Source organism: Schistocerca americana, chromosome 3, assembly GCF_021461395.2.
Source record: "Schistocerca americana isolate TAMUIC-IGC-003095 chromosome 3, iqSchAmer2.1, whole genome shotgun sequence".
Taxonomy (NCBI): domain Eukaryota; kingdom Metazoa; phylum Arthropoda; class Insecta; order Orthoptera; family Acrididae; genus Schistocerca; species Schistocerca americana.
Genome location: NC_060121.1, coordinates 35,410,632 through 35,437,943, shown reverse-complemented (window position 1 = coordinate 35,437,943; position 27,312 = coordinate 35,410,632). Strand labels below are relative to the sequence as shown.

General features: G+C 39.5%; 1 protein-coding gene across 3 annotated transcripts in view; it reads left to right on the top strand.

The window, feature by feature from the left end:
- Positions 1-27,312, top strand: part of LOC124605189 (activated Cdc42 kinase Ack) — a 509,613-nt gene that overhangs the window by 270,281 nt on the left and 212,020 nt on the right. For all 3 annotated transcript variants that reach the window (XM_047136704.1, XM_047136705.1, XM_047136706.1), the window contains one exon: positions 13,017-13,156. In XM_047136704.1, coding sequence (XP_046992660.1) covers positions 13,017-13,156 — 140 coding nt within the window. The remainder of the gene's footprint in view (positions 1-13,016; positions 13,157-27,312) is intronic.

Sequence of the window (27,312 nt, the reverse complement as noted above, 5' to 3'; positions counted from 1 at the left end):
AATTGTCACTCACCAACCACCTGTTTATGATTCCACTGATCACTAGCCTGGAAGCAGGGTAAATTTTTCTGGCTGATTGGGTTATATTTTTGATTAGTTAATAATATCCTCCTCGCTGTATCCATGGAGGGAATTTGTCCCAACAGAATGAAAACGGCTTTGTAATATTTGTTCACTTCTATTTCAATGTTTTATCTTGAATTTGTAATATTTTTGCTATAGTTAGTGGGCTGATGGGACCTAATTCCTGGGCGGACTTCAACTTCACAGGTTGGCACTACGACATTTTTCAACATGGAATCGCCAATTATGAGAAATTCATTTTCAGCTACACTTCTAATACTAAGACGTCTTTTGTTCTCAAACTTTCCACTTGTCCCTTTATATGTAGAATTTATGCCTACTGAGTCTGCACTTTGTTTTAATTCACGTGATGGATACATCACTTAACTAATGAGGAGGTACTGAATAGAATAGGGGAGAAGAGGAATTCTTGCACAGCGTGACTAGAAGAAGGGATTGGTTGGTAGGACATGTTCTGTGGCATCAAGGGATTACCAATTTAGTATTGGAAGGCAGTGTAGAGGGTAAAAATCGTAGAGGGAGACCAAGAGATGTATACACTAAGCAGATTCAGAAGAATGTATGTTGCAGTAATTATTCGGAGATGACGAAGCTCGCACATAGTAGAGTAGCAGGGAGAGCTGCATCAAACCAGTCTCTGGACTGAAGACAAAACAACAACAACAACAACAACATACTCCCACCTTTCTGCTTTCCCATTTTTGGTTAGGATTGGTTTTACGTCTGAGCTCGTAAGACTCATACAAATGGTTCCGTTTTCTCCAAAGATCTTTTTAATTTTCCTGTGGGCAGTATCTATCATACCCATAGTGATATATGCTTCTACACCATTACACCTGTCCTCTAGCCATCACTGCTTAGCCATTTTGCACTTCCCACCGATCACATTTTTTTTGAGTCGTTTGTATTGCTTTTCGCGTGCTTCATACTCCATTTTTATATTTTCTTCTTTCATCAATTAAATTCTATATCTCTTCTATTACCTAAGGATTTCTACTAGCCCTTGTCTTTTTACCTACTTGAACTTCTGCTGCCTTCACTATTTCATCTCTCAAAGTTACCCAGTCTTCTTCTACTGTATTTCTTCCCTCTGTTCTTGTCAACCATTCCCCAGTGCTCTTTTTGAAACTCTCTAAAACTTCTGGCTCTTTCAATTTATCCATGTCCCATCTACTTAAATTCCTACCTTTTTTGCAGTTTCTTCGGTTTTAATCTACAGTTCATAACCAATAAATTGTGGTCAGGGTACATATCTGCCCCTGGAAATGTCTTACAATTTAAAACTTGATTCCTTAATCTTTGTCTTACCATTATACAGCTTGAGTCACTAACTACTGCCACCTAGAATAGCTCCAAAAGTATGATAGGAGCTTGAAAGTTTGGGACAGCGGGGGTCATAATATGATGATGATGTTTTGTTGCTGGGTACGATCACGTCAGAGATATGAAGGTCAACTTTTTTTTTAATAGGATGCTATAGTTTGCTACTTATTTTCTGGTAGTGGCTATCGAGACGAATCCAATGATGTATAACAGTAAGGTCTTTGAAGGTCAACGAAGGTCCAAGGTGGCGTGAACGTCCATTTACAGAAGGTGTTCGAAGTGATGACCATTAGTATCAACACAGTGCTGCAATCTTCTTATCACGGATTGAGTGGTATTCGTTATCACATCAGCACTTATGGACACACATTCTCTGACAACTCTCTCTCTCTCTCTCTCTCTCTCTCTCTCTCTCTCTCACCGAGTGAGGTCGCGCAGTGGTTAGCACACTGGACTCGCATTCGGGAGGACAACGGTTCAATCCCGTGTCCAGCCATCCTGATTTAGGTTTTCCGTGATTTCCCTAAATTGTTTCAGACAAATACCGGGATGGTTCCTTTGAAAGGGCACGGCCGATTTTCTTCCCAATCCTTCCCAAACCCAAGCTTGCGCTCCGTCTCTAATGACCTCGTTGTCGACGGGACGTTAAACACCACCACCACCACCACCACCTCTCTCTCTCTCTCTCTCTCTCTCTCTCTCTCTCTCTCTCTCTCTCTCTCTTGCATAACTTCAGGTGTAGTTGGAACGTCCTTATAAACAGTGGGTTTTACGATTCTCCACAAGAAAAATCAAGAGGCATCAAGTTTGGCGAGCAATCCGGCCACGACACATCTCCTCTGTGTTCAGTTCAATGATTTGGCAATTGTCTCTGCAACTCATTTCTAGCCATCAGCCAAAAATATGCCTGACACCCATCGTGTTGATATCACATTCTGTTCCTAAAGGTATTTCTTCTAATAACAGACCTAATGTTTATTGCAGGAATGTGGCGTACTTTCTACCATTAAGATTTCCTTCAATAAAATAGGGGCCTATAATTGTGTCCTCCAGAATCCCACACCATACATTCACCGACCACCATTTTTGATGTGCAGCTTGCCGCAGTTGACATGGATTTTCAGTTGCCCAATAATGCAAGTTATGGAAATTAACATTGCCATGGTTCATGGACGTAGCCCTGTCAGTAAACAAATAAAAATTAATACATGTGGCAAACCCCCGGAATCTGACGGTGTGCCCATTGGCAGATTTCAGTGCGATGCATACAATCCGTACCAGTTAATTCTTGGTGGAGACTGATATGGTAAGGATGATATTTGTGGCGATGCGAACATGAACAAACTACTCTGGCTCATGCCAGATTCCCTTGCGATTTGATGCGAACTAACACAAGGATCTCGAACCACAGTGGCAATAACACCAATTTCTGTTTCCTCAGTAGTAACTTTCCTTTGCTGTATATGTTTCCGATTCGTTAAAGATCCAGTTGTTCTCAATTTATCATACACATATTTAAATGTACGACATGTATAGTGAGTACGTTGAGGATATCTTTTAGTGTACAAGTCTCTAGCTCTCTCTTAGTTTTGTTGGCATTCTCCATAAATGAGAAGCATATCGACTTGTTCTTCGAAAGAATATACCAATCACATTTGGTTGATTCAATGATACTAGTCTTAACATTCTTATTAGTGTTGTATTGTGAAACCGTTGAATGGTGTTTACGTGTCAATGGCACATTAGATGGATATGCCAAATTTGGCGAATATTTACTATTTGCAAAATATATGAGAGAGAATTGTCAGAGCATGTGCTTCGATAAGTGCCGAAGTGATAAGGAATGCCACTCAAACTGTGTTGAGAAGATTGCAGCACTGCTTTGGTACCAATGGTCATCACTTCGAACACATTCTGTAAATAGACGTTCGTGCCATCTTTTGACCTTTACTGACCTTCAAAGACTTTACTGTTACATATCATTGGATTTGTCTTGATAGCCACTATCGGAAAATAAGTACCAAACTGTAGCACCCCATTCAAAAAAAAACAAAGGTGACCTTCATATCCCTAATGTGACTCTACCTAGCAACAAAAAACCAACTTCATATTATGGCCCCCCATTGTCCCAAGCAACATTTGTCCCACAAACGTTTTAGCTACTGTCACACTTTCGGAGTTATTCTAAATGGCAATAGTTAGTGACTCACCCTTTATAATCCATCTGAAACCTTCCAGCGTCTCCAGGCCTCTTCTTTGTATACAGCCTTCTTTCATGACTCTTAAACCAAGTTATGCTCTTTGCATAATGCTACCAGCCAGTTTCCTCTTTCATTCCTTACCCCTAGTCCGGATTTACCTACTACTTTTCCTTTCTTCCTTTTTCCACTATCGAATTCCAGTCTCCCAGGTTTATTAAATTTTAATCTCCATTTCTTTTATCACATCATACATTTCTTCAATCTTTTCATCACCTGCAGAGCTAGGCGGCATATAAACTTGTACTACTCTGGTAGGCGTGGGCTTCATATCTGTCTTGGCTACAATAATGTGTTCACTATGCTGTTCACAGTAGCTTATCCTCATTCCTATTTTTTTATTCATTACCAAGCCTACTCCTGCGTTAAAGTTATTTACTTTGTGTTTATAATCATGTATTCACCTGACAAACAGTCTTGTTCCTCCTGCCACCGAACTTCACTAATTTCCACTACATGTAATTGTAACCTATCCATTTCCATTTTTAAATTTTGCTAACCTACCTGCCCAATTAAGGGATATGACATTCCACACTGCGATCCGTAGAACACCAATTTTTTTTTTCTTCTGGTAACAATGTCCTCCTGAGTAGTCCCCACCCGGAGATCCGAATGGGGGACTTCCAGAATATTTTACCCAAGAGGACACCATCATGATTTAACCATACAGTGAAGCTGCATGCCCTCGGGAAAAATTACGACCGTAGTTTCCCCTTGCTTTCATTTATTCTTAATTAAGTGACTCAAGTTTCTTCACTATACCTATGGTATCTACTTCTAAATTACTTATGTTGACAACTGTTCTTGATTTGTAAATACCATTGAGAGACTTAGAAGAGGCAGGTATAATTGATCAGGTCTGTCAGTCTGTTAGACATTATTCAAGTCATTGTAGAGAGGATCCAATAATGGGAGCATGTACCTCAGTTACTCCAAGAACATCTGGTACCATTTCCTGTGCAACTGTTCCATTTAGTTGGATTGAAACTTACCTCAAAGGCAGGTTTCCCAAGTTGATAAATAGGAAGAAATGAATAGTTGTGTGACCTCACTATTTGCCCATTATCAAAGCTGTACAGATTGCTGGAGCTCTGGAAATCTCCATGTTTCTTGTACATAATTTTGAAGTACACATGTAACAATTGACAATATTAGAAAAGTGTTTCATTTGAGACTTATCTGCGGTAATTTCACAGTGTAAGACTGTGAACAGGATGACACGTTTCTAACGTATGTAGACAAATGGTCTCTCAGGACAATTTAATAAACTGTTGGCAGATATGCTCTTGATGTCCACTGATATTAAATTGAGAGTCTGGGGTACAATACTGCCTTTTGTGACATTTGCCTACAACATAGCAAAGAGAATCATATATGTTTATTGCTATTATTCCTGATCAGCAATTGGGAGGCTGAAGTGACAATGGATACTGTTTGTTTAAATATGACAGTGCTCAGGCTCATTGCACCAGATAGTAACCCAAGCTGAAGAAGCATTACAGCTGGCATGCATACGCACTTTCAGATGCCCAGGATAAGGAGTGTGCACATTGTATCACCAAACACTGACATGTAAGCAATAAACAGCTTGATATAGTGCACACTATTAGATTTGTGTGGAAGGTCAGCCAGTCAGAGAAATGATTAAAATGCTTCTGTGGCCTGTACTAAATCCTATGTCACTTGTTGGACGTTACCTGTGAAGCTGAGGAAACAAAAGCACAGTGAAATTGTATGTGTTGTTCAAATGAAGCTGTATCGTAGTCCTGGGTTGAAGGTTGAAGGTTGGGATGTCCTTTACATGGAATATGAAGGTCACATTCTCTCTCAATAATTAAATTTCTTCGAATATCAGATAAACTTTGAGGGCTTGATAGTGGAACCAGAGTGCAAGGATGCACTACTGCTGTCATCCGTAGGACTACTGACTGGTTGCGGGACCAGAAAGCATTACTTGACTCGAAACCAGCTGGTTGCCATTTTGTGAAGAAGGAGAGCAGTGCTGCTCACGTACTGCGAGTTGTCTGACCAGATGTAATGAATGTAGTTGTTAGGTGACTGGCTCAGTCATCACAACTGCAATTATAGATGTAATGGATGTAGTTGTTAGGTGACTGGCTCAATCATCACAACTGCAGTTATAGATGTAATGGATGTAGTTGTTAGGTGACAGGCTCAATCATCACAACTGCAATTATGTAGCATTTAAAATTTGTATTATCTGGTGCGAGGGTAATCCCAAAAGTAAGGTCTCCTGTTTTTTTATAAGTACAGAACTCTGTTTGTGTGGCAGTTGGTCACACTGTTACGAAGAATGCTTCACGCACTGTGTGTAAACAAGTGCGCGCCATGCTGAGGTGCTCAGTCATGCCTTGCCAGCCGTTGAGACTGGAGCTGCCATTGGATGTTACCCCCAAGTGCGAATTGCACGCAGTTATTCAGTTTTTGAATGCAAAGGGCACTGTGCCGATTGAAATCCATCGCCAATTGACGGAAGTGTATGGTGAGTTGTGCATGGATGTCAGAAATGTTTGTAAGAGAGTTTGTAGCTGGTGAGACTGAAATTCATGATGAACAGCATCTCAGTGAGCTGGTATGACATGGGCATACAAAAAATGCCACAGTGCCTACAAAAATGCGTCGACAGAAATGGTGATTATGTAGAAAAATAGCTAAATGTTCAAGCTATAAACTGATGTAAACCATTGCAGAAATAAACAGGTCTATGTACTTAAAAAAAAAGAGGAGACCTTACTTTTGAGATTACCCTTGTAGATTCTAGACCTTACCTTCATGGAATTTTGGAATTTATTACGAAATTCTGTCTGTGTAAAAGTAGCTCCCTCTCTGTCGAGGCAGGCAACTCGGCTCCATCTGTACTTTTGTGTGTGCTCAGTAAGTGTGATTTTTGTGTGAGGCATCAGTTTTTGTTGACGACCATGCTCTTGTAACTGTACTTTCATTTATGATAGCATTAAAGTTAACCTTGTAGTCATTACCATCTGTACTGTAATTGTGTAAGTGATGAAGAATTGTTGACAAATGTTGTGAAACTGAACAGAATTTGTAGACAGTAGTCTTTAAACTAATAATAATAATAATTGAAAATAACCTAACTAGAAGTGAGTAAAGCAAGAATTTGTTCTTAATGAGAGACAAATCCTATCGGATGAAGGGTAGTACTGTTACAAGCCGTAGTTATACAGTATTGAAGGTGGGAATGTCTTTAAAACATGGTATGGTACATCCAATAAAACAGAAACATGTTCAGCTGCATTGTCATCCAGCACTTGGGATCCACTGTTGGATAAAGGCCTGCTCCAGATTTTATCATGTCTTTCAGTCTTAAGGTGCACTGTCCTTGTGTGTTTTCTTACATTGTCTGCTGTTCTATGTGCCATTACATTATACTATACTATGGTATGGCATGGTATGGTATAGTATGGTACGCATGTTCGCTTATCTCTTTGAGTGCAGCGACGTCCCCTTTGTCTCACCTACCGCTCTTAATTTGACTGCATGTCCCAAGTCTTCATTACAGCCATAAATTATGGATTCCACACTAGTCTGTTGCCTGCTACATTTCTCTGGTCTTCTATCTCTCATAGTAATTCCCACCACTAGCTGGACGATCCTATGCTTTTGTATGGTACTCACATTAATAGTCACTACTCTAAATTGAAAGTGGTGATGTGCACTCATTGCAAGGTTTCCATTTTGCACACATTGTACATTTTATTTTGAAAATACTATAATTTACTGTACACTTTGCAGGCTGATTTTACTTTTCTATGTATTATTCTTATTACACACTATCTGTAATCTTCACATTCCTTAAATACGAAGACTCATCCGTGGTTTTAAAATTTCATTGTTAATTTACACCATTTTATTTTCATTTTGATCTTTTTGTGTACATCTAAAGTATGTCTGTATGTTTACTCAGCAATTAACAGTCAAAGGTTTGGAAGAATTACATGACTTTCTGGCTATTTGTCTACTGTCCCACTCTCACATAACACATGACAAATGACACTAATTTTGTTATGAACCTTATTGTGTAACTTTTTCGTGCTGTAGTTCTGAAATCCTGGAAGCTAATCTCAATTTGGTCTAGTACATTATAATTTTGTTCAAAATTCGACTTTGCCTCCCCACCCCCCCCACCCCCCGCCCCCCCCCGCCCCGCCCCGCCCCACTCCCTCCAGTGTTCAAGCTGTAGCCTCTAAGGCTACGGCAAACCTAAAACATGGTCATTCCTCAGAAGACACTGCACAGATTTCACTTCCCATGCACTACATAGTGATGAGTGTCTGCCCCTTTTTACTTCGAGTGCTCATGTCTCATGCAGCGGGCCAGGTGAAGTGCTGATACTCACCTAACCACCAACTGAACAGGCCTGTCCTGGGCAATATTCAAATAAATTGCTATCTTTGGGTCACCTTCCTCGCAACATTTTTTGTGCGGCTGTTCCAATGTAAGTTGTTGTTATTGTATTCCTTAGGTTTAGTTCCTACCCCCATGAACCATGGACCTTGACGTTCGTGGGGAGGCTTGCGTGCCTCACCGATACAGATGGCCGTACCGTAGGTGCAACCACAACGGAGGGGTATCTGTTGAGAGGCCAGACAAATGTGTGGTTCCTGAAGAGGGGCAGCAGCCTTTTCAGTAGTTGCAGAGGCAACAGTCTGGATGATTGACTGATCTGGCCTTGTAACACTAACCAAAACAGCCTTGCTGTGCTGGTACTGCGAACAGCTGAAAGCAAGGGGAAACTACAACCATAATTTTTCCCGAGGGCATGCAGATTTACTGTATGGTTAAATGATGATGGTGTCCTCTTGGATAAAATATTCCGGAGGTAAAATAATCCCCCATTCGGATCTCCGGGCGGGGACTACTCAGGAGGATGTTGTTATCAGGAGAAGGAAAACTGGCGTTCTACGGATCAGAGCGTGGAATGTCAGATCCCTTAATCGGGCAGGTAGGTTAGAAAATTTAAAAAGGGAAATTGATAGGTTAAAGTTAGATAGAGTGGGAATTAGTGAAGTTCGCTGGCAGGAGGAACAAGACTTTTGGTCAGGTGAATACAGGGTTATAAATACAAAATCAAATAGGGGTAATGCAGGAGTAGGTTTAATATTGAATAAAAAAATAGGAGTGCGGGTAAGCTACTACAAACAGCATAGTGAACACATTATTGTGCCCAAAATAGACACGAAGCCCACGCCTACTACAGTAGTACAAGTTTATATGCCAACTGGCTCTGCAGATGATGAAAAATTGAAGAAATGTATGATGAAATAAACGAAATTATTCAGGTAGTGAAGGGAGACGAAAATTTAATAGTCATGGGTGACTGGAATTCAAGAGTAGGAAAAGGGAGAGAAGGAAACATAGTGGGTGAATATGGATTGGGGGAGAGAAATGATAGAGGAAGCCGCCTGGTAGAATTTTGCACAGAGCATAACTTAATCATAGCTAACACTTGGTTCAAGAATCATAAAAGAAGGTTCTATACATGGAAGAATCCTGCAGATACTATAAGATATCAGTTAAACTATATAATGGTAAGACAGAGATTTAGGAACCAGGTTTTAAATTGTAAGACATTTCCAAGGGCAGATGTGGACTCTGACCACAATCTATTGGTTATGAACTATAGATTAAAACTGAAGAAACTGCAAAAAGGTGGGAATTTAAGGAGATGGGACCTAGATAACTGACTAAACCAGAGTTTCAGGGAGAGCATAAGGGAACAATTGACAGGAATGGGGGAAAGAAATACAGTAGAAGAAGAATGGGTAGCGCTGAGGGATGAAGTAGTGAAGGCGGAAGAGGATCAAGTAGGTAAAAAGACAAGGGCTAGTAGAAATCCTTGGGTAACAGAAGAAATATTGAATTTAATTGATGAAAGGAGAAAGTATAAAAACACAGTAAATGAAAAGGCAAAAAGGAATACAAACGTCTCAAAAATGAGATTGACAGGAAGTGCAAAATGGCTAAGCAGGGATGGCTGGAGGACAAATGTAAGGATGTAGAGGCTTATCTCACATTGGGGTAATATAGATACTGCCTACAGGAAAATTAAAGAAACCTTTGGAGAAAAGAGAGCCACTTGTATGAATATCAAGAGCTCAGATGGAAACCCAGTTCTAAGCAAAGAAGGGAATGCAGAAAGGTGGAAGGAGTATATAGAGGGTCTATACAAGGGCGATGTACTTGAGGACAATATTATGGAAATGGAAGAGGATGTAGATGAAGATGAAATGGGAGACACGATACTGCGTGAAGAGTTTGACAGAGCACTGAAAGACCTTAGTCGAAACAAGGCTCCAGGAGTAGACAAAATTCCATTGGAACTACTGACGGCCTTGGGAGAGCCAGTCCTGACAAAACTCTACCATCTGGTGAGCAAGATGTATGAGACAGGCGAAATCCCCTCAGACTTCAAGAAGAATAAAATAATTCCAATCCCAAAGAAAGCAGGTGTTGACAGATGTGAAAATTGCCGAACTATCAGTTTAATAAGTCACTGCTGCAAAATACTAACGCGAATTATTTACAGACGAATGGAAAAGCTGGTAGAAGCCGACCTCGGGGAAGATCAGTTTGGATTCCGCAGAAATGTTGGAACACGTGAGGCAATACTGACCCTATGACTTACCTTAGAAGCTAGATTAAGGAAAAGCAAACCTACGTTTCTAGCATTTGTAGACTCAGAAAAAGCTTTTGACAATGTTGACTGGAATGCTCTCTTTCAAATTCTAAAGATGGCAGGGGTAAAATACAGGGAGCGAAAGGCTATTTACAATTTGTACAGAAACCAGATGTCATTTATAACAGTCGAGGGGCATGAACGGGAAGCAGCGGTTGGGAAGGGAGTGAGACAGGGTTGTAGCCTGTCCCTGATGCTATTCAATCTGTATATTGAGCAAGCATTAAAGGAAACAAAAGAAAAATTCGGAGTAGGTATTAAAATCCATTGAGAAGAAATAAAAACTTTGAGGTTCGCCGATGACTGTAATTCTGTCAGAGACAGCAAAGGACTTGGAAGAGCAGTTGAACGGAATGGACAGTGTCTTGAAAGGAGGATATAAGATGAACATCAACAAAAGCAAAACAAGGATAATGGAATGTAGTCGAATTAAGTCGGTTGATGCTGAGGGAATTAGATTAGGAAATGAGACACTTAAAGCGGTAAAGGAGTTTTGCTATTTGGGGAGCAAAATAACTGATTATGGTTGAAGTAAAGAGGATATAAAATGTAGACTGGCAATGGCAAGGAAAGCGAGTATAGATTTAAGTGTAAGGAAGTCGTTTCTGAAAGTATTTGTATGGAGTGTACCCATGTATGGAAGTGAAACATGGACAATAAATAGTTTGGACAAGAAGAGAATGGAAGCTTTGGAAATGTGGTGCTACAGAAGAATGCTGAAGATTAGATGGGTAGATCACATAACTAATGAAGAGGTATTGAATAGAATTGGGGAGAAGAGGAGTTTGTGGCACAACTTGACAAGAAGAAAGGACCGGTTGGTAGGACATGTTCTGCGGCATGAGGGGATCACAAATTTAGCATTGGAGGGCAGTGTGGAGTGTAAAAATCGTAGAGGGAGACCAAGAGATGAATACACTAAGCAGATTCAGAAGGATGTAGGTTGCAGTAAGCACTGGGAGATGAAGAAGCTTGCACAGGATAGAGTAGCATGGAGAGCTGCATCAAACCAGTCTCAGGACTGAAGACAACAACAACATAGGTTTAGTTAAAAAAAAGCAAACTTTAAATTTGTTGATTTGATGTGTAATCTAAAATTTAATGGAATTTCTTTGTTCCACATTACTCTGGCCATAACATACTTGCTCTTGACACATACTTTCATATTTTCTTTAACAGTTTCCCTCCACTTGCTGATATTGATCGGCACCTGATATAAACTATTGATCAGCACCTGATATAAACTGGCAAGATAAATGCGGAGATGATAAAATCAGGGGAACCACTCTACCCAGTAAAACACTACCTCAACACCTCAACACAACAATGCTGTGATAACTGATATTCTAGAATGCAAACAAGGTACAAAATTGTGAGTTGGAGTGATGGATGCTGTTGTCACATGTAATAGTTCAAAAGAGTATACATTAAGCTTTACTTCTATAAAATAAACACACATGAAGACACACATCCACACACTTCTGTGTTGCAATAGTTGTGGTTAAACACTTCTTTAAACAGTGTCAAACAATGGAAAATCCAGAATGGAATGTAACAATATTATGAAAAGAACAGTTGCTATTCACCATTAGAGGATATGCTGAGTCGCAAATAAGCACAACAAAAATACTGTCACAAAATAAGCTTTCAGCCAACAAGGCCTGTGTCAATAATGGATGAAAGAAACACACACACACACACACACACACACACACACACACACACACACACACACACACATGCATGCATGACCACAGTCTGGCAGCTGAAGCTATACTATTAGCAGCAGCAGCAGCAGCAGCAGCAGCAGTGCATGATGGGAGAGGCAAGTGGGTGGGGGTAAGGAGGAGGTGGTTGGGGAGGGGGATGGGATAGCAAGGTAGGGGCGGGGGACGGTGATGTGCTGCTGGGGAGCGTGCAGGGATGAGGTGGAGAGAGGGTAGGGCAGCTAGGTACAGTCAGGGGGTTAGATGGAGGATGGGGGAGACATAGAAAGGGGGAGGGGGAAGCAGATAAGGAGAGAAGTAAAAATACTGGGTGCATTGGTGGAATTGAGGGCTATGTAGTGCTGGTATGGTAACAGGAAAGAGGGTAGATGAGTGAGGATAATGACTAATGAAGGTTGAGGCCAGGAGGGTTATGGGAATGTAAGAAGTACTGCACAATTGAGAATAGCTGGTCTTGGTGGGAAGGATCCATACGGCACAGGCTGTGAAGCAGTCATTGGAATGAAGAATGTCATGTTGGGCTGCGTGCTTGGCAGAAGGGTGGTCCAGTTGTTTCTTGGCCACAGTTGGTCAGTGACCATTCATGCAGACAGACAGCTTGTTGGTTCTCATGCCCACATAGAATTGCAGCACAGTGGTTGCAGCTTAGGCTGTACATCACATGATTCGTTTCACAGGTAGCCCTGCCTTTGATGGGATGGGTGATGTTTGTGTCCGGACTGTAATAGGTGGTTTCTTCTGGTTTATAATTTCCTGTCGTATAACTTCCAACATTGTGTTACCCATGGTATTTGGGAAGGAAAAAGAAAGAAAGAAAGAGAGAGGGAGAATGAGAGAGAATGTGTTTATTGTTAAATTATTTTAACAGTGCTGTATTATTGGGGAAGTACAACATATATGTTTCAGTGCAGAGCTGTATTGGTGGAAAGGACAAAACCAGCGGACTTTCCAAATTGGCATGTTCCCACGCTGCATTGTGGACCCTATGCGTAAAAAACACCCTGATGATATTAGCAAGCCTTTGCAGAACTCATTCATACACACAGGTAATATTACCGCATAGTTCTTATTTTGATTATATTTGTATTAGACATATCTCTTCCATACCAGTAGGTACAAATTGAGTATGGTGTTCATAGAAATCTAATTATTTTGTGCAGAAATCATTTTCTGGATTTTCTGTACCTACCACACTAACAAATTACAACTTGTCTTTTAACCAATCATGTTAAAGTGCGCATCATTTACGACGGCGGCTGAGTTTAGGTTCGTTCTGTGCATCTGATAACACAAAACACAGTCACCCAATGAACAGAGAACGATGTTGCCAGAGCTTGACTGCAGTGCAGAGCACGGACGAGTGTCTTCAGTTTTAGAAACGTTTAGTCATAAATGAAGTAATTGAACAAAAGCAATGTCTTGATAGCAGACTTTCTTTTATAGAAAGTTTGGAAAAAGCATTCTTTATACCAATTGCTTCATATTCTATTAATTAATTAAATGAAACAAACAATAAGCCTCCTAATTCAGGCGAAAGCAAGGAAAGGTGTTTGCATCATTCTCACTATCCGCTTTTTCGCAATAAACAACAGCGGTAATTGTTTATTTCCTATTGTATTTCGACAAAACGTGAGTAATTCAAAGTCATACCAATAGTGTTTGTCAGTATTTTGCGTGATGTTTTAAAGTCATCCGGGAGTTCCCTTGAATGATGAGCTGCGTTAGCGTAATGGTTAAAGTGTTTGGCTGCTAAGTGAAAGGTTCTGAGTTCAAACCTTGTTCATTGCTTAATATTTTCTTTATTTAAAAAAAATATCGGAGTGTCTTACTTCATGAATTTTATTCGTTTGAATGTAATTTTTTGACATTTCTAGTGGCAACTAAAATCGGACCATACGGAAAGTATACGCTATGGACTTTTACTTCTGCAAACTCTTCAAAATTTCGTGCAGTGGTTTACTACATCTAATGCTGCACAATAACTGCATTGAACATAGAAACAAAATTGTCATTTATGGGGGGAAGTTACCAGTCAAGAAGATGTGTAAAAATCAAATTTTTGGGCCAAACACCGTGTGTCTGCACAGGCGAGCAGCACAGTGATGACAAAATCGCGCACAACGCGGAATGCGGGGAGCACGTCAATGTAGCAGCGAAAGGGTTAATGCGGCCGTGGTGGCTTTACTTCATAAACTGCGCGCTCCCCCCTAAAGTTTGCGAACTATACTATGGCGCTACTTCTCTTGGCGCGTGCAACAGGCAACGCAGCAACCTCTCGCGGTGGGCGGGCATGTGCGAACTGCCAAGATACAGGAATTGAACTATAGTATTTTCTCCAGATGTTTGTTCTACATAACGTACAATTATACCTCGATGTTCTATTTTGTGGCAAATTATTTCGTTTGATCAATTGTATGTGTATCAAATGTCAGTTATCATGAATGAGTTTTTTGCTCTGCTGTGTACTGTGCACTGATATGAAACTCCCAGACAGATTAAAACTGTGTGCTGGAGTGAGACTCAAACTCGTGACCCAAGTTCAGTCTCGATCTGGCACACAGTTTTAATCTGCCAGGAAATTTGTTCAGTCACATATTTAGCACATAAATACTGGACATTTTATACCCACTTATTTCCATTGTAACAATTTAGGCAACAGATTATGTAGAAAATAACTATTGCATTCCAAAAATGCCCCTTAAATTATATGATAAGTGTTTCTCCATAGCTTAATCATAGAATCAATGTCTTTTTTGTTCTTGTTTTATATGACACAGTGACATGAAAGTTTCATACTGCCATGAGCAGATTTAACTAGCCAGTCATTTTCAAACGGTCAGTAGATAAGAAGAGGAGACAAAGATTAATTATTAAATCTATAGAATCTACATATGTATTTATTACTGTTAGAGTATTGAATCATGATTTTTTGAACATTTTTTGCAAATTCTAAGAAATATTTTTAAATTTTAAAATCTCAACATTTTCAAAAGACAGGACAAAGAATGAATGAGTTAGCTTCATATAATGATAATTGTTTAAACTGTACATGAAATGCACACCATTTTGTACTGTTTGGCAATGCTAATTTTATCTTTCAAGTGGCTACTTTCTGGAATGGGAGGACTCAGAGCTTCAGCAATTAGACTTCTGTTGGGAGAGGAATACTGAAGGGAGGGTGGCACTGCATCCTTGCCACATTTCTGGCACCCTAACTTGTGTTCTTACTTATAGGAAAGTAGAGGTGATACACAGAGCCATATAGGTGGGACTAGGAGGCAAATGAATGTCTTCCAATTAGTGCCAGTTTTCTCTGCTACTGGCAACACCAGTAAAAAGTAGCCAGTTAGTAGTTGGCACTGCATTTGTTAGGCTGCAAAACTGTTAGGACACCGTTTCCTACTGGGTTGGAGAGGGAGGCTCTCAGCAGTCACATACTGCAGCTGGGTGCCAGGCAGTAGTAAGATGTCAGGAAGGAGCAGCAGCTCATCTTAGTTGGTGAAAAAGGCATTGATGGAAAATACCTGTTTTTCCTCCCAGCAATGTATCGAATCCCTTTCATCTTGAAACGTCAATCTCTATTTCTTATACAATCTTGTTAAGTGCCAGCCTCTTTTATTTCCGTGTAAGATCTTTAACTGTTCTTGAGTGGGGCTGATATTATAAGCGTCCTTTGCAAAATTCTCACCTAAAACAGTTTTATTCTCAATTATGTAGCACATTATTACAGGTTCAAAATGATAAAAGTAAAATAATAAACATGTGTAATTTGTCAGTTGTTGAAAAAGCTACAGTTTTCTGCATGAATTTGGACCTCGAGACAACTGTGTACTGGAGCTCAGTGGACAGATTTACAAGTCTGCACAGGAGCCCAGTAGTCAGTGACAAGTCTGTACATGTGGTACCCTCACTACATTTGCTGTCCTGCTGGGTGTGGCATTGTTGCAGTCAGTCTGGTCAGAAAATTCTGTTAAAGTGAATGTATACACTTCATTAAGAGTGTAGAATATTTTATGTGCTTTTGTCATGAGTGTAATTTTTAATTAACTAAAATAATTTTAAAATTTAATATTAAAAAAATTTGAAAGAATAACTGGAATGCAATAAAATGGATTAACAGTGCTCTGTAGGACATATAGGAAGTTATGTGTGCCATAAAAAAAATGTTAATGACTTTAATGAAGGTAGACAAACTTTGTTTATATTCCAAATAGGTTCTTCTATATCAACAGTTTGTGAGTATTATGAGAAAAAAAAATACTCTGATGCACTCAAAAGTTCATAAAAAGGCAGGTATTAAATGTATCAGCGAAATAAAACTGGAACATTTCTCCTTGTTAAGTGCAAGTAAAACAGCTTCGTGGCTGAAAATTAATGTGATTTCTGGAAATTCCATGTGCCCAAATTGTTACTCAAAAATATTTATCATGAATCCAGGACCAGAATCATATAACCTTGTTAATGACATTTATATTCCTAATGAGGAAGCTATTAGCAAATTGGATTTTGCTTGTTGTAATCTGCAGGTATCACCTGCTTTGAAAATAAGTAAATCGAGTAGCGAAAAAAGAAAAGCAAGTTACAGTGTATTTCAGACAAAATTTGAAAAGACTTAGAATCTAGCTTTAATAACACAGAGAATCTTGCTTTAATAATGCAGATGCCAACAGTATTTCTAAGACAGAATAAAACCTACCTCCAGAATCATCTGACACTGAATATTGTGAACTTAATTGAGAAATTAAAAAGTAAATGTTCTGTGACACAGAGAGGGGAAAAAGTTAAAATTTTAAGTTTGTCAAGAGAAAAAAATAGTTCACAAGTTCATAGTTTCTGATTGTTTGGTTAGACTAACCTGAAAATTAGTGAAAGAGCAAGGCATTCTACCAGTTTTATGAAAGAAAAAAGGAGTAGGTGTAAGTGAAGAAACAACAGAAAAGATCCAGCAGTTTTGAAGACGATGAAAATGGTAGAATCTGCTCAGGTAGCAAAAGAGTTGTTATAAATGGAGTTAAAGTAATAATGCAGAATGACTATTTCTGTCAAATTTAAATGAACTTTATGTACCTCTCAAAGATGGCCATCCTGAACACAAAATTGGAAGGTTGGAGTTTTGTGATCTTTGCCCTAAGTGGTGTTTTGTGGCTGGCTCCTCAGGAACACCCTCTGTATTTGTATGTTTATATCATCAAAATATCAAACTGACGATTGCGGATGCAAAACTCAAATGATTTTAGCTACAGAGAATTACTTCATTTAATGATCTTTGACACTAACAATTGTGACTGCACGATGAGTTTGTATGATAAATGCCATTGAATTCTTTAATTAATTTGAGGAGGAAATGCCCGACAATATTACCTTCAAAGAGTGGGTCACAAACAACAGGGCTGAAATGATAACAGTGGTTAAATATGAGGAAGGTTACTTTGAATCTTTAATTGATAACTCAGAAAATCTCAAAAAGTCACTATTGTGTTTCTAAAACCCAACGTAAGTTTTTGAGAACAAAAAAGGATGAAACACAAGGATGAAATATAAGGGTACCGCAGAGTCAATGACCATACAGCAGTGCATCCATTTGTTCTGTACTTCACGAATGAGAAAGGCATAGTTTGTAGTTCTTCAATTTGCATTCTAAGTGACTACTTGGAGCACAACACTTTTGTTGTCCATGTGTTTGAAAGGTATGTAACAAATTACATAAAAGAAAAATTGCTCAGGATTGAGCAGTTCATATACTTCTCAGATGGAAGCAGAGGTCAGTACAAGAACAACAAAGAATTTTACAAATCTTTGCAACCACAAAGTAGATTTCAGGTTGGAGGTCAAATGGCACTTTTCTGCTCCTTGCCACGGTAAAAATACATGTGATGGAGTAGGAGGTGCGACAAAATCTGAACGAGTAAAGCCAACCTACAAAGAAAGACCACAGACCAAATTCTTACAATAGGGGACATGTATGTGTTTTGCAAGGATAATATTAAAGACATGATCTATTTTTTCATCAAGAAAGAAGAGGTAGCTCTTAATATCAAAACAACACTCCAAACCAGATGTGAAAACTGTATAGCAGTAAAAGGATCAAAACTACTCCACAAATTCCTTGGCATTGCAGAAAACTGAGTTCGATGCAATGTAACATCAGAAACCAAAATTTACAAGGATCATTGTGTCAGCAAAATTACATCTGTTTCTTCAACATTGAATGACATACTGGCATGTATGTGTGATGGACATTGGTGGCTTACACAGGTTGAAAGAATAAGTTTGGAAAACAATGACGTTTTTGTTCATTTTTACCAGCCTGCTGACCCAAGAACATCATTAAAAAATCTACTAGTAACAATGTTTGGATACCCCTGAAAAACATATTAAGGAAGCTGTTTGAATGTACCACAGCAACTGTGAGGTCTTATTCTATATCACTAAAGCTATCTGAAGAAATGTGTTCTTAACAGTCGCTACTAGGATTAGGAAGCACCACATCTCGAAAGTACGGTAATTGAAAATATTTGTTTCAAATTTGTCAAGATAGTACAGATTCTTAGTTCAGTAATTTTTCGAGTTTCTGCATATAACTCAGTACCCTAACTTCAATAACAATTGATTACATCTTGGCAATATTACTCACGAATCAGGCAACAACCATAAGACCAATTGCAGTGTAATGTAAATTATTTCCTCATTTTCAAAAATTCATATCTTCGTTCGCAGGCAAATATCAATGCTGAAATTTTTATAGTACTTTGGTATCATATAGGCGTACAAAATGTGCAAAAATCAAATTTTTGTAATCAGTCCCACCAGACATAACTAACCCCAAACATTACCAAAAATAAACATTTTCAAATTTCAAAAATTTGTAAAAAATTAAGGAACCACTTGTCAATGTTCTTGCTTTATACAGAGCTAATAGTTTGTGACATCTACTACTACTACTACTACTACTACTACTATTACTACTATGCGATCAGGCCCAGTGGACCGCACGCATCTACAAGTTTCCTCCTCCACTGTATTCATCTAACAATAGAAAAAAATGCGCTCTGATAAGTCACTCCTTGGCATTTATTTTTGGGTCAAGAAAGTGGATTTTCTGAGATTTCAACACCAAACTTTGGAGGTAATTTTCACTGGTTAGTTTTGAATTTAGGGTATTTTGAGTAATAAACAGTGTTGTAGAGGAGACTACCCTAAAAACAATCACATTAATTGCAATGTTGTTTCTTAACCCAGTGCAGAGATATTCAAATTAACGTTAATGTCTCCAATTTGAAAAACTGTCATGCACTTACAAGTAAAAATGGCCACCATTCAGAAATGGTGCAAGGTAAAATTTCTTTAAAAATTATTTGAGCTTCTCAATTATAGGGTAATCACACAGGGTAATCACATATGATCGACACGCATGTCACAAAAGTGGCGTCAACGTGAAAGACTTGCACCAGGCAAATGGTCTACCTGATGGGAGGCCCTAGCCACACGACAATTTCCATTTTATATCACATGTAAGAAAACTGAAATATTTAAAAATGGTCAAGAAACCAACTTAATTTTTATTGGATCACTTCACGTTGATTGACCCACCTGCCAGTATTTCAGAAGGTTTTGGCATTGTTTTGCACTTGAAAATGAAAATTGGATTAAGTTTAGTACCATCAGCACAACATGAAAGGACAACAGTGTAGTGCATTTTCTCATATCCATTTGTTTTTATAGTTACAGTTTTAGGACCTTCCACGCTGTTACTTTGGGCATCAGATGTCAGAGGAGTTTCATTCTTTATTCACTATTTGGCATAGTTCCTCACTTGTTTTCTTTCAATGTTGAATGATAAAGCAATGGAATGATGATATTTTCTCTTCGTACTCTTGTGGTGTTTTCTGAGATGGTTCGCAAGCTAAGTCCATGATGCTTCATAAGCATGTACCATCAAGCAACTCCACCCTTGAAGTCTGGAAGTTCCTCTGTAGAGCTGGTTTACAATGGTGTATTTGAATCATTTTTGTATTAATTGCAATGCCATTTTGATGGGCTCCTTGAATCCATTTCAATACATCATTATTTAGTTTTGGCCTTTTTGCATTCAGTCCTCGATTTGCACATTTAGTGTTCCTTATTTTTTTCACGTCTCCCAATCATTTTCTGGTGGCGGGGGACCAAAATGCTGCTCAGTTACTCTGCTTCCATGGTCTTTTGCATATACTGTTACTCTCAGAAAATAAACATTTTCAAATTTCAAAAATTTGTAAAAAATTAAGGAACCATTTGTCAATGTTCTTGCTTTATACAGGGCTAATAGTTTGTGACATCTACTACTACTACTACTACTATTACTACTATGCGATCAGGCCCAGTGGACCGCACGCATCTACAAGTTTCCTCCTCCACTGTATTCATCTAACAATAGAAAAAAATGCGCTCTGATAAGTCACTCCTTGGCATTTATTTTTGGGTCAAGAAAGTGGATTTTCTGAGATTTCAACACCAAACTTTGGAGGTAATTTTCACTGGTTAGTTTTGAATTTAGGGTATTTTGAGTAATAAACAGTGTTGTAGAGGAAACTACCCTAAAACAATCACATTAATTGCAGTGTTGTTTCTTAACCCAGTGCAGAGATATTCAAATTAACGTTAATGTCTCCAATTTGAAAAACTGTCATGCACTTACAAGTAAAAATGGCCACCATTCAGAAATGGTGCAAGGTAAAATTTCTTTAAAAATTATTTGAGCTTCTCAATTATAGGGTAATCACACAGGGTAATCACATATGATCGACACGCATGTCACAAAAGTGGCGTCAACGTGAAAGACTTGCACCAGGCAAATGGTCTACCTGATGGGAGGCCCTAGCCACACGACAATTTCCATTTTATATCACATGTAAGAAAACTGAAATATTTAAAAATGGTCAAGAAACCAACTTAATTTTTATTGGATCACTTCACGTTGATTGACCCACCTGCCAGTATTTCAGAAGGTTTTGGCATTGTTTTGCACTTGAAAATGAAAATTGGATTAAGTTTAGTACCATCAGCACAACATGAAAGGACAACAGTGTAGTGCATTTTCTCATATCCATTTGTTTTTATAGTTACAGTTTTAGGACCTTCCACGCTGTTACTTTGGGCATCAGATGTCAGAGGAGTTTCATTCTTTATTCACTATTTGGCATAGTTCCTCACTTGTTTTCTTTCAATGTTGAATGATAAAGCAATGGAATGATGATATTTTCTCTTCGTACTCTTGTGGTGTTTTCTGAGATGGTTCGCAAGCTAAGTCCATGATGCTTCATAAGCATGTACCATCAAGCAACTCCACCCTTGAAGTCTGGAAGTTCCTCTGTAGAGCTGGTTTACAATGGTGTATTTGAATCATTTTTGTATTAATTGCAATGCCATTTTGATGGGCTCCTTGAATCCATTTCAATACATCATTATTTAGTTTTGGCCTTTTTGCATTCAGTCCTCGATTTGCACATTTAGTGTTCCTTATTTTTTTCACGTCTCCCAATCATTTTCTGGTGGCGGGGGACCAAAATGCTGCTCAGTTACTCTGCTTCCATGGTCTTTTGCATATACTGTTACTCTCAGTTTGTAACCTGCATCATATATATATACCTTTTATTCTTTTCTATTATGAAACTAGCTACTAACAAAAATATTGTACTGTTATCAATAACACAAATCACTTTCAATTCAAGCTTACTGTCACCATAGACTGCGTTGGCGCATCATAGGCTATACATGTTCTGGGTTTGTGATGGCGTGGGGTGCGAGTGAGACAGTGTTATTGAGCTTGTGAATGTCCATAACTCATGTTTGTCACATCGGTGCACTGCTGCTGCCAGTTGAATCCAATGTTGCAGATAGAGATAGGTTTTCTGTGGCATATATGGCCATTTTTAAGACTGGAGGGAATTTAAAATCAAAGACTGGACTTTTTATATTAATTTAGAGTATAAGATGCACCTCAAGAAAAATGTGCATCTTACAGTCCGTAAAATACGATAACAAATCGAGCGGTAAATCTGTGAATGGCTTTAATGTCTTCCTTTAATTCGACCAATCGGGGATCACAAATGCTCGAGCGGTACTCAAGAATAAGTCACACTAGTATTACATATGTAGTGTCCATTAGGATAAACCACACTTTCCTAAGATTCTCCCATCGAATAGAAGTTGGTCATTTACCTTTCGTACTACATCCTTATGTGCTGATTCCATTTCATATCACTATTCAGTGTTACATCTAGATATGAAACTGACATGTTTGCGTCAAGCAGCACATCACTAATGTTGTATTTGAATACGCATTATTATTTTTCCTACTTGTTAACACAATTTGCTTTTTCTACAGCCAAAGTGAGCTATCATTTATCACCACTCAGTCAGTTACGTTCTTCTAGTATTTTAGTGTTATTTGTTGTTCTGAAGATGATTTTTATGTTGCTGTTCCAAAACATGTTCAATTTTGCCAGATGCTCGCATTGTATACAGGAGGATTCAGCTAAACTGTTTACCTAAGATGTTTCTTGAACCATTTAAGGTATCGTAAGTCTTTTCTCTCTGAAAAGAATTTTAAAAAATCCTCTCTAAATAATACCTAGTCTCTTTTCATAGCCATATTTATTACACAGGTACTGGCGTCAGCTTCACATTTTCAAATGGAGCTACAGTAATTTCTGCATGTAGTATTAAAACAACGATTTTGAGTCCCTTGTATACTCCTAAGGGGCATATAAGTCTGTAGATATACGCTGATTAATAAAGACAATAATAAATAATGAGACATCCTGAAAGAGGTACTCGAGCTCGTTCAGAAATATTATTCCTAAAAGCTAACAAGAACAATAATATTTTATGTGTTACAACCTCTTAATCAAGTTAGACAATCTTTGAACAGGGCGGACTATGGATAGTTTACAGTCCTTCGTTCAGCATTGTCTGACAGCACGAGAAGACAAATGCCGAAAAGGGGGCTGTCAATGCAGGGTTTCACTGGAATGGCATCTGTATGCAAGTTTCACGAATCCACATGAAAACAAGGGAGGAGGAAGTTTGAGAATTAGGCAGACTCGCCTGGCAGTCAAGAGAGCTAGTAAGGTTGGAGGGAAATCTCTCTTCAGAGAGAGAGAGGGTGGAGGTGGTGGGGGGGGGGGGGGGGGGGGGCTGAAAACTGAGTGGCCAAGAGTAATGGCAGTGTAATGTACAATGTCATGCTGAATATTCTGGGGGGCATTGTGTGACTGGATGAGGAGAGAGGAATTCTGCAAGGAGCTGAGCATAAGAGCCTGAAATCTCCAACTGTTCTGCAGCGAAACATGTGAAGGAACAAGAGCTACAGTGGACGGACTTACCGGAGGTACCGTCGACTAAATAACAGCTTGCTATGTCAGCCAGTAGACTGTAATGCCCAAGGAACTAGGCACTCAGTATGGGGCTGGTAATGTCCACAACTGTGAAGGTCCACATTGAAGGCCTAAATCGAGCTATTGCATAAGCAACCTATATGTAGGAAAGGCTGAGTTGTTGACAGTGGTTATGAGGAGGGGAGGGATTTGGGGGGGGGGGGGGGGGGGGGGTAAGAGATTTAGGAGTAGTTTGCGGGAAAATAAGGATAAATCAGAGCCAGTTTCGATGAGGTAGTGTGCAGGGGAATTAGTGTCATACAAATAGCATAGGAATAAGCCCTGTGGAAGGGTACACGAAACTGTCAGTGGCTGCCAGGGTTTGGTGACCAGGAGCACAGGGGTCTGCAATTGGGGAAGATCTCACCAAACCTTTGGTGGTACCAGCAAGCTGTGTGTAGTTCGTGGTGGTCATCAAGGGGTGGTTAGAACTGAGCCGGCTGTTTTTGCCTGAGTGGCACCAATTGGGTGGGGATGATCGGCACCTGGCAGCAGGTGCTTGAGGTTTAGGCAGGAGACACTGGCAGAAGTGCTGCCATCTCGGGGGTAAGGCACTTAAGGTAGAGGTCGAGGGCCTGCATGTTGGGCAGAGGGTCATTAGTGGCAGGTGGGGTGAGAGACAAGATAGAGTAGCATGGAGAGCTGCATCAAACCAGTCTCTGGAAGACCATAACAACAACATGAAAAGGGCGTGCAAGGAAAGAAAAACCAGCACCTTTTGGTAATGAGACTTGGTGCTTTGGGTCACGTTGAGGTCACCTGTGAAGAAATGTTTTATAGGTTCCTTTCTATGCTCATAAGGGGCATAAATAGCTATAGATTTATGCCAGTTAATAAAGACAATAATAAATATCAAGGTGCACAGAAAGAGGTATGCAAGGTGGTTTGGAAATATTATTCCTGAAAGCTAACAACTCCTACAGAGTCATCTGACAGCACGATAAGAAAAATGCCGCGAAGGAGTACATCAAAGCCAGGTTTTGCTGGAATGCAGTCCTTGTGCAGGTCTCACGAATCAACAGGAAAGGAAGGGAGGAAGTTTGAAAATGAGACAGACTTGCGTGGTAGTCAAGGGCGCCAGCATGGTTGGAGTGAGAACTCTTTCCAGTGATGTGCTTGACGGTAAAGGGGTGCCAAAACAACTGGAGATGAAATAGTAATAAACAGGCCTGGTATTCTGGTGCACACTGCACTTCACCACACTAAGTACACCACATTTCACGTAGTATTCCAGGTGCTGACACAGGAGGGACGAACCAGGTGTCTGGCATAAGGCTTTGTACACATACAGTCACAGGAAGCAAAATCTTGCTATCCGTGCATGCTCCGGGAGGGTGCAGCAGGTGATGGTTCGAGCCATGTGGTGTTGCATGAGACAAGCTGCCACAAGCATGGCTGGGAGATGTTGTCTCATTGAAGTGGGCGAAGAGAGTGGTCGAGTGATGATGCGGCGTGCGTAGCATCCGGAAAGTGTCACAGTGTAAGCACTACGTCCAGCTGAAGTGACCAGTGAGGGTGCTGGCTAGATGCAGTGGTACCTCGGCTGATAGGCACTTCGCTAATTGCTGGTTTTTGATCTGCACAGCCCGTCTTCCGCTGCTACAAGCGGAGTTGCCACATTATTATAGTTCAAAAAAGGTGAATTCAGCAGCATTTCACACTTCAACATCTGTTTAATGTTTCCAGAGAAATTACAATACTTAGGTCCTAGGATTTATATACTGTGAACATGAAACCAGTTGCTGGCTTACAGGGATGTTTGTGTTGCTACAGAAAACTGTTGCATCACTCTGACAGCACAGCTGAAAGGGTGCTTAAAAAAGCAGAATACTGGAGAAATGTTTAAATTATTGTTATTATTATTATTATTATTATTATTATTATTATTGTTGTTGTTGTTGTTATTGTATGATATTAATTAATACAAAAATTCGTTAAGGGCAATGTTGCTGTATTTCATTTCTTCTTCCAAACTTGCCTATTCATAGCATCTCCTTGCATACACCACACAGCTCCATTATTTAGCTAATATGGTCTTTCCAAGAGCTGTGTTTGATTGCCCGGTGGTTTCCATTCAGAAATTTTCTTTGGTCACTGATAATCTGGCAGTCTCACTAAATGTCCATACTAGTTTAATGATGTATTTTAATCTCTTGTATCACAATCCTCCTAGCTATTGTTTCATCAGTAGTTTTTATGTAGTTCCAACATTGTGTTGGCATGAAGGACTAGCTACTACATTTTATTATTTAGTTAGTCTCCTGTCACAATTGCATACATACTGCATTTTCTCAAGTATGACGGCCTTAAATATAAATAAGACAACCCTCTTGATCTCCCACCCCCCTCCCCCAACCAATTATTGATTGATAAAAAGTCATCATCGTCATTTTCCCTTCCTTTATTATCCATCTTCATGGATTCAGCACGTTAACCCGTTTCTGCTTGAATTTATATTCAGTTCTAAATTTCGTAAATTATACAATATACCATATGAAAACGAAAACAACCAATTTTTGACGATTAATGTAATAGGATGGATAAAAAAATCTATTTGCCAAGGGTGGCAGTGTGCACATGCCCCCCCCCCCCCCCCCCCCCCCCCACACACACACACACACAAAAGAATGTTATAATTAGGCAAGCTTTTGTTATAATGAGGCAAGCTTTTGGAGCCAGTGGCTCCTTCTTCAGACAGAATGGTTGAAGGGGAAGGAAGAGAAAAAGGACTGGAGTCTGTCCTTCTCATCCTGTCCGGTAAGCCCCCCTGCCCATCGGTTCTGAGTGACTTTTCTGAAATTTACCCCCTTTCCCAGACCTCTCCAGTCCTTTACTTTCACCCCTCTTCATTCTCCTTCAACCCTTCTGCTGGAAGATGAAGCCGCTGGTTCCAAAAGTGGCATTTCGGTACTCCACCAACAGAAAAACTATCCTCCTTTTATGTGTGTTTTCTGCCACCACTTGGTGAGTAGATTCTTTGGTGCCAGTGAACTTGAACTGAAAGTGATTTTTGTTATTGGTAACAGCATAATATTTTGCTAGCGGCTAGTTTTGTAATGGAAAAAATAAAATGATGTGGGTTGTAAGTTGAAAGTAATTAGCATATCCAGAACAACATGGAAACAGAATTGCTGAGCGGCATTTCGGTCCTCCACCAATGGAAAAAACAATTTGCGATTGGCGGGCAGGTGAAGAGGAAATGAAAAAAATGGGGAAGACTGAATGTGCGGACAGAAGACTGAATGTATACAGGCCAAAACTAGAATATAATGTATTGAAATGAATTCATGGACACCATCAAAATGGCATTGAAATTAATACAAAAATGATTCAAATATACGCTCTTAAGTTAGCACTACAGTGGAATTTGACAGACTTAGAGGGTGGAATTTGTTGGTGCTACAAGTTTATGAAGGATCATGCTTACAAACCGAAACCAAAATATCTCAGAAAATTCCACAAGAGTATGAAGAGAAAATATTATCTTTCCATTGCTTTATTATTCAACAAACAGGAAACTTGGACAAAACTCCTGTGACATTTGATGTGTTGAGTAACAGAACTGTGGTTCATGGTGTGGGTTCCTGTAGTCATGTCCTAGTTCATGAACCACGGGCAACATATGAGTGGCCAAGTAAGTGGTCCTGACAGTCGGGATACCAGTTACTTTGGAATAAGGCTGGGCATCTCGGACATATTCTGAGTCGTGGTCACCTTTGTGCTCATACGGCAAAGACTACCAAATCCACTGGTTAGTCCCTCAACCGTTAGGGGTAAAACCCAATGGG